This window comes from Haemorhous mexicanus, chromosome 10 (assembly GCF_027477595.1).
Source record: "Haemorhous mexicanus isolate bHaeMex1 chromosome 10, bHaeMex1.pri, whole genome shotgun sequence".
Taxonomy (NCBI): Eukaryota; Metazoa; Chordata; class Aves; order Passeriformes; family Fringillidae; genus Haemorhous; species Haemorhous mexicanus.
The window spans coordinates 23,322,939-23,338,497 of NC_082350.1; the positions used below are offsets into that span (position 1 = coordinate 23,322,939).

Sequence of the window (15,559 nt, forward strand, 5' to 3'; positions counted from 1 at the left end):
GGGCTGGGGAGGGCACCAGGGGATCCATCCTCACTGCAGAGGCTGGGCCAGCCCCTCCCTTGGGCTCCCAGATGTGCCCAGCTGGGAAAAGAGCATTTCCCTTTCCTCATTGAAGCCAAATTTTAACAGCAAGGAGCTGGTTAAACTCTGAGATTGAGCCCAGCAATAAATTCTGATTTGATCTGCTGTGCCAGCTGTGCTGGGGAGGGATGAGCCTGAGCTGCTGTGTCTGGGCAGGTTTAGATAGTGTTACAGCCCTGGAGTCACCATTGCCATGGCACACAAAGGCACCAGGCTGTCACAGATACCCCCTGCTTTATCAGATGGTGTCTTCAGGTGTCTGTGCTGAATGCCAGCACACTTGCAAAATTAATACTCCCCAAGCTCTAGTGAAAAAAAAAAGGCTTTGTACAGAAACCCTAAAAAATAAGGCAGGCCTTGCAGCACTGAGGGAGATAGAAATGTAAAACAACCTTTCCACTTGAAAACCTTTCTCCATGGAGCCATCAGGATGCATTTCCTGGGAAAACAGAATTCAGCCCTGCTCCTGAATGCTGTTCAGATTATCATGCTTGCCATGAAGGGTGGGAAACAGGCTGCCAGCTGGTTAATGGCCCTCCTGAAAAATGGCCTTCTGGGCTGCTTTTTGGGAGCCACTTCTCATGGAACTATCCAAATATAATCTCTGTGCTCTTGTCACCCATAGGAGGAAGCACATTTTGAGCAAGTGTTATCAAGGCTGAGAGAGCCTGAATTAACTTGTGCTCAAGACACTTAGTGCCCTGCCAATAAATCCACCAGAAAGTTGTTCTAGAAAATACAAAGGGATACCAAAGCAATCCCATCAGGAGAGCTCTGCCAGCTCCCCCCCAGGGGCTGGGGCTCCTCTTCAGGGCTCTCAGTGGCTGGGGATCTTTGCCAGTGCCCCAAACCTGATATCCCTTTATTCCCCCAGGGCCCTCTGCCTCCCCCTCTGCTCCCATTAACTTGCTGCATTCCCTGCAGTGGTGGCAGGCAGAGGAATTTGCTGCCATCAGTTCCAAGAGGCCAGAAATCCTCATTTAACTTGGGGCACTGAAGGAGAGGAGCCCAGCCAAGGCAGAGACTGAGAAGGGAGGGGGGAAAGAATAATTTTGCCTGAACAGAGTGAATGAACTATGTTAAAACTTGATAAGAAATTAAAGATATCAAGAAGATTGCCCTGAGACCTGTAAGGATCATGCCCTGGGCAATGCCAAATCTCACTGGGCACCAGCAGTGTGGCACACAAAGTCTCTTTATTTGGGGCTTTTGTCACTGTATTTTGTAAATGCATGTTTCCAAAGGCAACAGCCACAAAGTCAGCAAAGCTCAGCCCAGGAATAATAACATTTCTGGAGTTTATCACAAGACAAATACTGGTCTCAACATTCTTTGTCTCTGCTGGGGACTGCTCTCCTTGGGTCAGGCTGGGGTCAGCAGTGGGCAGTGCCACTCTGTCATTCCCAGGAGCAGGACTGGGTAAAGTCCTGCCAGCCCCAAACCAGGGATGTGTCCTTTTTAATAAAACCTTTTTATTCCCTTGCAGGCACCAAGGAAAAGCCCCCCAGCCTCTAAAGCAAGAGGCACAGAGTGGCTTCATTATTTTGAATTATCTCTTGGTTTCATGCAGTTGTAGCTTAGGTTTTGCTTACTCTTAATAGCAAAATAATAACAGGATTGGTGGTTCCCATAATGCACCCACATTTAATGAGTGCATGTGTACACAGACAAAATACAATTTTCTAAATTCCACATCTTGCATGCACACAGCCTCCACCATTTTTTCTGTAGAATCAGTGATTAGAAGCCCATTTCACATTTTCAGGTAAGCGTCCTAAAGTAATTTTTGCAAATTGGGGAAAATTGGGCAAATTGGACAATTTTTTTCTAGTCACAAAACCCCCCAGGTGTGTGAGCTCCCAGCCTGTTATTCAGGGCATGGCCTGAGAGAAACCTGCACAGGCCCCAGAGCTGCCTGAAGGGATGGCAATCTTTTCATGATGGACCACAAAGGGGCTTGGAACAGGCTGCAGATGACAGTGTGCCTTTTCCTGGTGATGCTCTTTGCTCTGACACCACAAGATTGTCTGCTCAGCTGAAGCATTCAAGGTTATGGAGGCAGACATTCCCTAATTCCTCCCTGCATCTCTCCCTCAGGATGATGTGGCTGGATGTGCTCACCAGGGCTGGAGACATCCCTGCCTTTCTGTAAGGCTGACACAAGGCTCTTCTGCTCAGGTCCCAAACTCTGTCCCACATGCTCAAAAGCTCAGTAATTAAGAGCTCACCTGCTCAGAACACTTTTATCTATAAGGATATGCCCATTGAATGTGGAAACACACTGGGAAATAAAGGAATTAAATCACTCCAGTCAGCCTGGTCACCTTGCTGCCCGTGGAACTGCAGCAGTAAGACTGGCTCTGAAATACTGGGATGATTCACAAATGATTTCTGATCAAAAAAATCTGAAGTGAGTTTATAAACTGGAGCACACTGTCTCTGATTTTCTTTTTGTACAGACCAAGGAGAAAATTCTGTGAAGGAAAAATCAATGCAGACAGATGAAAACCAGGCAGCAGCAGCTGAACTGGCTTCTTTTACCTCTCTGGATTTTGCTGGGGGCTTTAATAGAATCACAGAGTCTCAGAATGGTTTGGGTTGGAGCAGACCTTGAAGCTGAGCTCGTTCCAGGTGTCCTGCCCAAAGCAGCTCAGCTGATGAAGACACATCCCTGGTTTGGGGCTGGCAGGACTTTACCCAGTCCTGCTCCTGGGAATGACAGAGTGGCACTGCCCACTGCTGACCCCAGCCTGACCCAAGGAGAGCAGTCCCCAGCAGAGACAAAGAATGTTGAGACCAGTATTTGTCTTGTGATAAACTCCAGAAATGTTATTATTCCTGGGTTGAGCTTTGCTGACTTTGTGGCTGTGGCCTTTGGAAACATGCATTTACAAAATACAGTGACAAAAGCCCCAAATAAAGAGACTTTGTGTGCCACACTGCTGGTGCCCAGTGAGATTTGGCATTGCCCAGGGCATGATCCTTACAGGTCTCAGGGCAATCTTCTTGATATCTTTAATTTCTTATCAAGTTTTAACATAGTTCATTCACTCTGTTCAGGAAAAATATCACCCAGTCACCACCTGCAAAGATTCCAGTTTTGGTTCAAAACCTGACTTTTAACAGTAAATAGAGTAAAAACCTGACTGGCTCCAAACTCTTTTGGTAGCATTGGAATACTTGAAGGAAAGGTTGAAGCTCATCTTTTTCCACAGGCAATTCCAAGCCCTTAATGAGAACATTAAAAACATGATTTAGACACAACCCAGATTTCCTCTGTATCTTTTCCCTTCCTCGCTTAAAAGCATTTCTGCACAAACACAGAATAGTTTTTCTGCAGGAATTTCCCCTCAGTTTGTCCAAAAAGATCACTCTTCCCCAGGGAGGCTGTGTGTTTATGAGAGCCACTAAAACACCTTGTTACCAGCAAAGCCTGGCTCATACCTGAGCCATCACTCCCATTGTGATTGTGTGCCTGAGAAGATAAAAACCCAGGCAATGGGCTCAGTTCCTGGGCTGCAGGGACAATTCCAATTCTTCTCTCAGCCAGCTCTGAGCAGACCCAGAATTTTACAATCAATGTCTGTACCTGGGCTCACACCTTCATCTTTCCCACCTGGCTCAGAGTGAGTGACTGAGCATCCCTCACAGCCCCAGCCCCACTGCTGCTCTGGGCTGCTGCCTGTGAACTGCAATTCCAGCTGCTCTGCCATCCCTCCCTTCTGCCCAGCTCTTCATGCAGCTTGCCTCAGGCCCACAGCAACTGGCCCATGACTCGGGCTTCTAATTAGTGCTGTAAAAGGGAAATCTTCCTGTGGATGCTGTGGGAAGGCAGGGCTGTGTGACAGGAATGTCATTTGAGAAGCCCTTGTGGAGGGGACCACAGACACAGAGTGTTAATGAGTTCCAAAGCATCCCCGTGGGCATTGAGGATGGCTTCTCACGTGGAACTTTGTTCCACAGCCCTCAGCCTGCCCAGCTGGAAGCCCCAGAAGCTGCTGGAGCAGAGGTCCCAGCGAGCAGCCGGAGCCTTCCCTCTGTCTGGAGCCCTGAACCTGCAGCAGCCTGATCCAAACCCTCGGGAAATCCAGAGAGTTTTCCCAGCTAAACCAACCCAGAGCCCCTCCCCAGCTGTGCCAGGGGGTGCAGAGCAGCTCCCGAGGGAAGGCAGCTCCTTACTGCTTTCCTCCTGCCTGCCCCGGGGCTTGGGGCTGCCTCCTCCATCTCCCTCTAATCCATGAATTCCTGATTTCCACTGCAGGGAGAACAGCAAGCACTGCCCAGTAAAAGGGACAGGAACAACTCAAGCATGAGCTTGTAAACACCAATTGTTATTTTAGGGACAATCTTGCCTCCTCCCCAGGCAGGGAGGAGCCCTGACAGAGCTGGGACCTCAGGAATGCCAGGGAATCTGCTCGGGCAGGAATTCCAGAGACTCTGTAAGGGAAGGGGAGAAATTTAGGAGACAACCAGGAGAGAACAGCACATCAATGAGTCAATCCCAGTTATTTATCTCTTGTAGAAAAGAAATTCTGGGTCCTGTAGCAGCAGTGACTCTCTGAAATAATCCCAGCACAGCGCTGGGGCTGTCCATGGGCACAGGCTAAGGAACAATCCATTCCTGCCATTGCACCACACACCAAGCACACCAGGCATCACCCAGGACAAAAATTCCCCTGGGAGCAATGAACTCCCTCCAGCAATCCCTCACCAAGATCAGAATGAGGACTGCAGCACAAAGCAGATCTCTGGGGTTTGTTTCTCCCATCTGTGATTGTTAATCCCAGGAACTGGGGCTAATGATGCTCCAAGCTCAGCATCTCTCATTAACTGTGCTGAGATCTACCTGTGCCTGAGCTCTGTTCAGGACATTCAGCTGTGCAACACCCCCACAGCATTCCTGTCAAAAGGAAAGTCCTTCTCAGCTCCTTAGGATAGAGTGACATCTTGTGGTTTCTTCTTTTGTCCACCACTGACAAATAAAAATTAGCCAGTAAGAGCCTTGACTAAGTTTGGGTTTGTCTCTGGTGCAACACCAAGATCTCATTTCTCTGAGGAACCTCGTGTCCTGGATTCCCACACTGATACAAAAGTTCACTCTGCCACTATCAAGGGCTTGTGGAAGGAGAATGAAAATTTGTGCTTGGAACAGCAACAAACCCATTGTAACTCACACAACATGACAAATTTTGGCTGAGTACAGACTCTGCAAAAACCCTCAGGTGCTCAAGGTCATGCACAAATGAGATTCTAGCAGCCAAATAAGTCAATTTTCAGCAGCAGCACCTCTGCTGAAGGGATTCTTGGGGAAAACCTTTCCAAGAGCAGCTCTGGGAAGGATTCCTACCGGGGCTCCAGGACTGTGCAAGGAAGAGAAGAGGATCCCATCAGCCAACTCAATTCCAGCTGCACCCAGCAGGACCTCAGCACTGTCACACCTGGGTCACTTCCTCAGCACCACTCCAGAAGTGCCAGTGGTTTGTTTTCTGATAGAGCCTCCAACACAAAACAGTTTTCAACTGAAGGCTCCACACCTTAGCTCATAGATGAGCTACAACTGACAAATTGCCCCTGCCAAAAAAAGATGCCAAAAAAAAGACAAAATGATTTTGCTAGCTTGGTGGTGAAAAAGCAGTGGCATCTTTGAAGGGAACATCATACAAAATCTGGAGTAAAAACCATCATGGAACAGCATCCATATACTTATGAACTTACAAAAATATTATAATCTTATTACTACTGAAAACTGCGGAAATAAATCAATTCATGTTGTTGCAAACCAGGTAATTCTCAATTTTCAAGAAACAGAAAAAGGTTATTTTGCATCTCTAAGGCCTGGGAGAGCAGCAGGTGAAATCACAAGTGGTTGCATTTCTGTTCCCCCTCAGGCAATCCTGGGAGTTTGACTTGGAATTTGTGATTCTGCATCATTCCATTGTAGTTTTGCTCAATCAATCCAGCTGCAGGGGCATTCAGTGCATTTGCCTGATATCCTCTATAAACCCTTCTGCCTGGCAGCTGTCCTTCCAAAATTCAAAGCTTTAGCTCAAATCTGTTTTCCCTTAGTAAGGAATATATAAATGCTGCAAGGAACCAATACAGAGAAAAGGCAAAACTGGTCAGGAAGAACTTTTGATGGACCGAAAATAAACACGACTGAAGGTTTCTCATGTCTTTGTCAGTCAGAGTGAACACCACAAAAATAGCCTGAAAAAAATGTTAAAAACGTTCAAAAGCTTAAAAACCAGTTTCCCCTAAGATAACCCACAGGAGATCCTCAGCACATGGTGATTTTACAGACATGAGGGGATGTCCACAGTTATTTAAATGTGAAGAACCAGCCCTTGTGTAACCCACACCAAAGCTCATTTTACCTGCAGTGAGGCAGTCCTTGGTAAAATTAGCCCCTGTTCCTTCTGAGCAGCACTCCCCTTTCCCTCCCCAGCATAACACTTTTAGCTACACAAAGCTAAAATTACCATTTTCATCTAAATTTGAATAGAAAAGCTGCCTCGCCAAGTCCAGACTATAATACAGCAAGGTAATAAGCACCAGCAACACACTTAGGAACCCCATTTGTGAAACAATTCAAGGGGCAGGGCTGGAAATGTGTTCAAAAGCCATTTTTTCCAAGGGAGCATTCCCAGCCTGCACAGAGAACATCCCTCACGTCCTGGTCTGACCTGCAGGAGCTGCACCAGCAGCAGAAAGAGTGAACAATGTGTCAGGTTTTGGAAGTTCTCCTTGCATGAATAACTTTGGGAGCAGCATCTCTGCTGTTCTGAAGTGAGTGATTGCCAGGGAAGCCTATAACTGCACTTCAGCCAAAATGCATTTGTTCCCATAGAATTCCAAAGAGAAAACTCCCATTGATTGAGAAAAACCCATTTATTATCCAAAGGTTTGTATTTATGATCTGTTTCAAAGGAGCTCCTCCCTCCTTTTCTCCTATTCTCTCTCACCTTTTTAATAACCTCTGTTCTTTTTGTATTTTGCACAATGAGAGAGGAAATAATTATACATCTCTCTGCTGACAGTGGATACTGCTCCTCCTCTTCCAAATGGAAACAGCAACTAATTCCCCTGCTAATATTTCCCTTTGCTAGGTGCCATTCTCCTCCCTGTCAGTCTGTTCTCAAGGAAAAGTTAGGAAATGAAAAGGATGATGTTGTTCCCCTAGATAGTTATTTACGAGCTCAACATTTTTAGACACTTAAAATTAAGTTGGGTTTGTTTTGAGAAAGAACATTCTGGAGCCCTGAAATGGGCTATTGAAGAGTAGAACTCCTGTGGGGGAGAAAAAATATGTCCACACCAATGGCATTACTAGTGAACTCCTTTACTTCAGTCACACACAGAGCTTTCTACACTGACAGGTCTCAGATATTCATGCGATCGGGTTTTATTGGCATCATTTGATTTATCAACACTTAGGGGGGCAGTGGCAGTCACATGCAGGAGCATCCAGAAAGCAGCACTTGAGAATCACGTGGGACAGTTCACACAAAGTCTACCAGAGGCCAGAATCAAATCCACTGGGCTCAGTTTGATCCATTTTGTCTGCTGGAGCAGTGCCTCACGGGCTGTGATGGGCCTGCTCTGCCAGGGACAGGATGAGATCAGTGTCCACATGTGCTTCTTCAGCTCTAGCAATGCCCACCAAGCTTTGCCATTTGCATTATTCAGAGCTGCACACATTCTGCTCCTGGCTCATTGATCAAGTCAGTCTTTGGACTGTAAAAAAATTACAAATAATGGATTTGCAGTTTTCTGCTTTACAACTCACTAGAACAAGAAACAATTGTTGACATGTACACAACTTTATTTTAAGGACACAGCAATCACAATGACAGAAACAGAACCATTACTTTAATACTGTAAGCTTTCCTCTGGGAACTGACTTGCACACAGTTAGATCCAAAAGCGTTTTGAAACAGTGTCTTGGGGGAAAACACAGCAAACCTTAAATATATTTAACTTCAAACTTTATGTGCTTATCTCCTCCTTTTGGTGGCTGGTGGCAGTTAAAGCTTTTCAAAGTCGTGGCCACTGGAATTCATTGCCTCGGGGTGCATTACCCTTCCCATGAATAGCACGGTACCTGTGGAGAAAGTGGGAAAGGAGGGAGGGAGGGAAAGGTGTCAGAAGCAGGAGGAGCTGAGGATTTGAAGTGATGAATACAATAACCTCCAGAGCTATGCTGTGTGATTGTTGTAGGAACAAAAGTCTCAGAATGTGGCCCAGGAAATGGCTCAGGAGCCCTGTCCGAAGGGAGCAACCAAACCTGAGCACCTGGGCTTGTCTGGAGAGGAAGGGCAACCAAAGGATTTTTCCAAAAGGTTTCCAACCCCACATTTCTGGATTAGTAACAAGCTTTGAGGCTTTACCTGCGGTTGTTGGCTCCTCTTTCTACATGCAACAAGGGCTCTGCAATTGTAAGAACTGTCCCAAAGTGACCAAGTTCTACTCTGTCCTGATTTGAACTTTTCTTTTTGGGGAGATTTTTGGATGTTGACTAGTAATAAAGGCCAGATACCCTTCTCCAGATATATGTCTAATGTGTCTACCACAGCAATAATATTTAATTTGATTATGGTTAAAAAACCCTAAGAGTTGGTATCCTGCCTTGCTGAGATGGAGTTTGTGGGAAGGAAGTCCCACAAGTGACTCTCCCTAAGCAGACCCATAAAAACCCCGTGGGTGCAGAGCAGTATTTTAGCACATCAGTCACATCCACATCATTACAGCAAATTACAAATACCAGACTCAAGAATTACTTAATCCCTGCCCCCTTTTGCTGGTGAGTGCTGCTCCCACCCCTCACCTGCCACAGAGCACTTGGAGAGCACAACAGAATAATTCCCAGCTGTAATGTCCCTCCATTATGCAAATCATCTGGTACTGGGAGCATATTTCACTGGGCTGACTGCAGCCAAGCTCTCAGGGAGTGCAAGGATTATGGATACTCAGGGCAGTAACTCTGTTCACACAACAGAAATGGTGAATTTTTCTTTTCTGTGAGTGTTTTTCAGGATTATGTAAGATGTTGGTGTTTTATGTGGAGAAATATTCAGGGCCATGGAAAAGGTGAGTCTTTCAATATGGGGTATTTTAAAACAGGCTAAGGAAATGCATAACACAAGCCCAGTCCATTGGTCAAAACATGCAATTTTCCTTTGACTGCTTGAGGATGTGCAGTGAAAAGCTCAGAGAAGTCTGCAATATTCTCACCTGTTCTTCTATTTCTGACCAAAAAGAAGAAGGGATGATCCACTATGACCTGAGGATAGAGCACTGCCATTCTGCTGATGGCAATCATTCCTAGAGGAAACAGAACACAGGCAACTTGTCAAACAGCTCTGCCCCTTCTCCTGCTCTTCCCCTTTGTGCAGCCCCTGAGGTCCCACACTCAACACCAAAAACAGCAGGAAAATACTCACTGAAAAGGAAAGGGACCTGCAGAGTAATTGCCTATTCTGGCTTTAAGAATGATTAACAATGCAGAGTGCTGCAATTTCCCAGGCTGAGGGAGCAGCATATAAATTTTAAGATGCAGAACCTTCAGAGGAGTTGTGAGTCCTGCTCACTCACAGAGGGGAGTGCACTGCATTAACCAGCTCTGCTGGCCTGTTTTACACAGTGGAGAGGCAAAGGGAACCCTTCATAACCAGGGAATATGCAAAAGTTAAATGGGCTGATCCTGCAGCTTTTGGCTGGTGTTGTTCAATATTGCAGAGCTGAAGGTAAAATTAACTGTGAATCAGGCAGAATTTGGCCCTTTGTTATTTTTATTTGGAGGTGCATGGATTTCTCCAGGATGTTATTACTCATTCCTAGTGTTTCATTTACTTCTACATTTTCACTCCACTGTTCATAAAGACTGGAGCATGGCCACAGAGACAGCAGGGCACAATTCAACCCAGACCTGGCCAGCAATTCTTCCTTTCCTCAAAGGCCAGCACAGTAGAGGCAACTAGAAATCAACCAATGATACATATGGGCAACAAATGTAATTTGTTTGTGATTTTCATGTGACAATCTCTAAAGCAAGCCCCAGCCCCCAGCACTGACAGGGGACAGCTCTGGTTGTGCATTCAGCATTTCCCATCTTGTTTTTCTGGACATGAGCTTATTAAAATGCAGCTGCCACAACCACCCTCATCTCCTAACTCTCCTGGATCACATGCCTCTGACCATCTCAATTAGCAGGTGAAAAATGATGAATGCTCAAGTTCCATGAAGGAAACATAAATTGCAGTCTGTACTCTCCTGACAATCAGAAAACAGAGAAGAGATTTTTCACAGGATGCTCAAAACTCTTGGTAAAACATGTTATAAAAATGCCAACACTTCTGATTTGCAGAATTCTCTTCTGCAAGCAGCACACTTCCTATGCTGTCTCCATGCTGCTATTTAGCTTTCCTGGCTCTACAATAAATCAATTGTAAAAAATTAATTAGCACAGAATACCCAGACATTTGATTTAATTCTGCTTTTCAGTCAGGTACCTGAGGCAGCAGCAGCTTCTGATCCTTCCTCATTAACTTCTAGAAATGCCTTGTGAAATGCCTTTGCAAGGTAAAGTTCCTTGTTATCTGCAGAGGAAAGGGGAACACATTTCAAGTGGCTCAACAATAAGGCTGAAGCATTTACAAAACCCACCCCAAACACTGCCAAAACCCCAACACTATTATCCACCTTCTCCAGCAGGCAGGGAAGGAGAAGAACTTTCTTGCATTAAAACACCTTCTGCCAATGCCTTTTAACAGCATCATTTAGCTCACTCAGATTTGTAGTGCCCTCCTACACCATGGATATTAAAATAGCTCAGGACTGCCCAGAGCCCAGCACAGTATATAAAGAGAGGGTAAAAAGAGCCCTTGGACATGAGATTTTAAACACAATTAGTGGGGGAAAAGATTATGACATTATAGGCAAATACTATGTAAGAATTTACTGCAATACAACAATGCTAGACATAAAAAAAAATTCCTTTCTGCACTAAATACAACACAGGCTTCCTCCAGGAAAATGAGGTCTTTTCTTTCTTCTTCTATTATATATTTACAAGAAGCCAAAGAGAAATATTTATTGCAAGAACCACCACAGAGCTAGTTTTCTTTCAATCTTGTTTCTGTTCCATCCTTCTCTGTCAGTATTTTAATTTCAGTCCCAGCCTGCTCCTGCTGCAGTCAGTGGATGTCTCACAGGTTTTTGTGGGATGCTGAAGGATCAGCTCTATTGGAATACTCAGTAGCTGTAATGCCAAAGCAAGCCAAAGGCAGGAGGAGCAGCAGCTGGAAAAGTCTTTCCCCAGCAGAGCTCATTTGCTGCTCTGTACACTCAGCACTGAATTAAAGCTCCCAGTTCAGCTGCTGCACTTCAATCACACCAACAAAAGCCCCAAATCATTCCCTCAGGGACCGTGTGCAGTAAAACACAGACCAGGCTGCTAAAACTGATACCAGGTCTAGACTTCAGTCCCAAGCCTTCAGCAAGGCTGCCCTGAGAGCTGGGATTGAGTTTCCACCCTGTTCCTTTAAAACATGGCACATGCAGCACCCACTTGTCTTTAACATTAAGCAAAAATCTTAAATCCAAATACATTTTTATGTTCAATAAAACACAATAAGTGGAGAAACACCCACTTAGCCTAATCATGTATTTTAATCACTTCTTTATTACTGCAGCACTGAAGCCTGATCCTGTGCCCTGTAATACTCCCAGAAACATTCCACATTTTTGCTCCCAGTGCTTTATTTGTATAGTTTGGTGGTGCTTATGGAACTCCAAGGTGTATTCCTGATGAGAAATGCACCTCAGAAGATTGCTCTCCACCTGGTGGGCTCAGAGCCCCTAATTCTGAGAGCACAAACACTGCTAACATTTGCCATCAGGTATAAAAGGTTGCTACCTGTGAGAGCTTTCAGGGTCTGAGTATTAAAACCAACATTTGAAGTTGACAGGAACACAGAAAGTGTCACTGCAGATGAGACCAGTACACCCAGTACACCCAGCCCACTGCACCAGCTATGGAATTGCTGCTTCACAGGAAGGTACAAAAAGCCCTGTAAATGAAAACTGCAGCACAACTTACAGGAGAAAAATATCCCCTCACCAGCATGTGCCTTGTACCCTAACCCAAGCTTCTCTCCACAGAGTGCCTTTCTTCAGTGCACTATAGAGAGTTCTGATTGCTCTGGAGCAATTTCATTTTTTTCAGTCCTGCCAATCTCAAGGAACACCCAGCAAAGATCCCTGTGGTTAAGTTTTCCATGGGAGAAGCACTTTCTATTTGTTTTCCATTTGTTGCCTTTCACTTCATTGGATATCTTTGTCCTTGGATGATGAAAAGAGCAATTCCACATCCCAAATTACCTTCTCTAGATTCTTCTCTTTATATTGCTGCTATCACATCCTTCTCATTCATCTCTCCCTGCAGTGAATGAGTCTATTTTCCTGAGAAAGCATAATGCTGTCCCTGAGAGTTCAGGCAGCCTTTCCTCTGCTCCAGGTTGGGACTGTCCCATCCCTGACTGCAATGCTCCATCTCCTCAGGATTATCCACCCTCCCTTAAGGCTTTCACAGGGAACAAGGTGGGGCTCCAAGGAGCATCTCCCATCACTTCATTTCTCTCCAGCAGCTTCTCTGAATGTGCATTTCCATAAGAAAATGTGGATTTCCTGATTTGGTTGTGAACACCTCAGGGAAGACCCTTTGGGGATTTGGTGGCAAAGTTTCAGCTTTGTGCAGGAAGGCTGACCCCTGGGGAGTGGGAGGGAGCTGGAGCTGCCCCCTAATGAGCACGACTCTGCTGGCACCACACTTCATTTGTCACTATCTCCATATGTCTGCAAACTCCCACTCAGCTGCCAACTGGCTGCTCTGCAAATCTCATTTTAAAAAAATACCATGTGGGTTTATTGGCTCTTCTTGCTTAGGCTGTCCCAGAAAAATTCTATGGATGTCAGTCAAGACTTCCAAGACTTATTTACTGGACTGATGCTCTTCTAACTACTTCACATTGTGAAGGAAGTCACTGAGATCCCTTCATTGCTCACCCAGGTCACCTTGCATGAAAAGCAGCTGCTTTTAAGGCTCTATAAAACAGCCAGAAATATTATAACCATTTGAAGGAGAAGGGGAGTTTTAGCACTGAAATTAGTTCAGTGCTAAGTCTTCTGTGGTGTTAAAACACTCAAGCAGCAAATTTATGTGATGTGATAAAGTCACAATGGTAACAACTCAAATTGCAGAGGTTGTTTCAAGATTACTTTGGACATCTGATGGAATCAGATGCAAGTAAATACTGTCAAAGTCTTTTCTGAAAGTGAGAGTCAGAATGCAGGAGAGCTGACAGCCCAACAGGAATGTCCTCCTACTCACCTGTGGCAATTGTCAAAGAACCTAATTTCTGCCAGGGAGTAACATTTGCAAAGTGCACCTCATGAACACTTTCCCTTTGGCTGCTCAGAGCCCAGACATTCCAGAGGGCAGAGCTGGTCCTTCTGGGTCCATTTTGCAGATTGAAGGGAAACAGCAAAAAATTCTGAATATTGAAAAATAATCCTGCAATGTGGTTTACATCCACTAAAGCCACAGAGAATTTTGCTGAGCTCACCAATCTGCCTGCAGCTGATGACAGGATTTGGGTTGCTGCTGAAATTGCAGGAGACTTTTCCTGGCAGCAATGCCAGAGCAACAGGACAGCAGGAGGAGAGGATCTGTAAATGCAACCAAATTTCTCAAAAATCTCTTTAGATTAAATTTTATTTATATCTTCCTAAATTAAGTGTCCAATTAAAGGTTTTGTTGAAATGTCTGCATTTTAGACCTCATGAAGTGCCAGATTTTCCAGAGGGGTGACCCTGAGATGCACATAAACTTCCAGCTTCCATTTCCTGATATCCCATTCAGGTGTCTGTAAAAGTCAGCTTTAAACAATTTGTCTTCATGACTTATTTCCCCTTCCTCCATCCACATTTCAAATGATGAAAATTAGAAAAAAGGAAAGTATTCTATATTTTAACTACTTAACTTCATTCAGACAGCATCAACTGTGGGGTTTTCATTAAGGACATTACTTCAAAACCATTTTTTCATTTTTAATTTACAAATAACCTTCTCATGCCCAGGTGGAATAACCTATTTTCGGTGAAAAGCAGGAAAGCTACAGTAAAACTCATGGATTTTCTCTATTCACTGCTCTATACTTAAATAAACAAGTAAATCCTTAAATGGCAGAGGAGTTAATTCAGTCAGGCAGGACGTGGTGTTTATTTTGTACAGTACAACTGTCAGAAATACAAAACTTTCAATAAATCATTAGTCATGGATTAAGACACAAGCATTTGGGTCTGTCTGCCAACCTCTTGATAAGTAGATGTCCCTGATACATAAATGAATTTTACATGGAACTAAAGAAAAGCCAGGTGCTGCCTTTGTGGCTCCCTGTGCATTCTCCATTCTCCTTGGAGCTTTTTCTCAAGTAAATAATTTCCTATAAATAGACCAGAATTTAAAGGGAAGCTGACTTTTCTCTGAGCTGGCAGAGAAATTGAAGGTGTTTTTCTTCAGAAACATGCTATTCCTTTCAAAGAGGGGTTTTTCATTTATTTCAACTCTTTTCATATTAGCTAAAGCCAGTTTTTCCCAAGTTTCACTGGAAAAATGAAGGTGGCAAACCAGTGGAATAAGCTACCTGACAGACTATAAAGAATATTTCAAACTTAGCAAGAATGAAAGGCTGTGAACATCACAAACATTGCTCTGTGAATGAGGGAGGAAGGTTTGCTTTATGAGCAGTGCTTGGACTAAGGCACACAGGTGTGACTGTTCCAGGGTCAGACAGTGGGGAACAGGACTTCCCACCAGCCAAGGACCTGCTGGATGGCTGGGAGTAACACATGGAGCTAAAAACCCCAAAAATCACACAGGTGCCACTTCAAACAGAGCAGCTGTGGCTGCCCCTGGATCCCTGGCAGTGCCCAGGGCCAGCTGGACAGGGCTTGGAGCGGCCTGGGGCACTGGAAGGTGTCCCTGCCCATGGCAGGGGGTGGGATGAGATGTTCTTTAAGGTTTCTTCCAACCCAAACCATGCTGTGACTCCATGAACAGCTTTAGGAGCTATTAAAAGCATAAATATCTCACTTCCACATGGATTTTTAAAGGTACTGGATATTTCAACTTGTGTTGAATGCAGGTGGCATTTGTGATAAATTGATTTTATCTCCAAACTCTTCCTTCCCATGCTGCTTCCAGGTATCTGGGGAGAGGAATTAATTGTGCAACGGCTCAATGCTCCTCATGCTGGGAGCAAAGAGCACTGGAGACACAGAGTGACCCCCCTGGGGTGTGAATCCCACCTGCCACCCAGGCACTGCAGCCATGCACTGCTCCAGTCTGCATCTGCCTCTTGCAGGGGATCACACTTTGTCCCCATCTCTAATGAGACCCAGCTCTGAAACACTCAGAGTG

At 44.9% G+C, this 15,559-nt stretch overlaps 1 protein-coding gene across 1 annotated transcript in view; it reads right to left on the minus strand.

Annotated features, from left to right (window-relative positions):
- Positions 1-7,404: 7,404 nt before the first annotated feature.
- SERPINI1 (serpin family I member 1) overlaps positions 7,405-15,559 on the minus strand; it is a 44,795-nt gene continuing 36,640 nt past the window's right edge. The window contains exons 7-9 of the mRNA XM_059855823.1: positions 10,590-10,676; positions 9,313-9,402; positions 7,405-8,182 (exon numbers count right to left, since the gene is read on the minus strand). Coding sequence (XP_059711806.1) covers positions 8,106-8,182; positions 9,313-9,402; positions 10,590-10,676 — 254 coding nt within the window. The 3' untranslated portion in view covers positions 7,405-8,105. The remainder of the gene's footprint in view (positions 8,183-9,312; positions 9,403-10,589; positions 10,677-15,559) is intronic.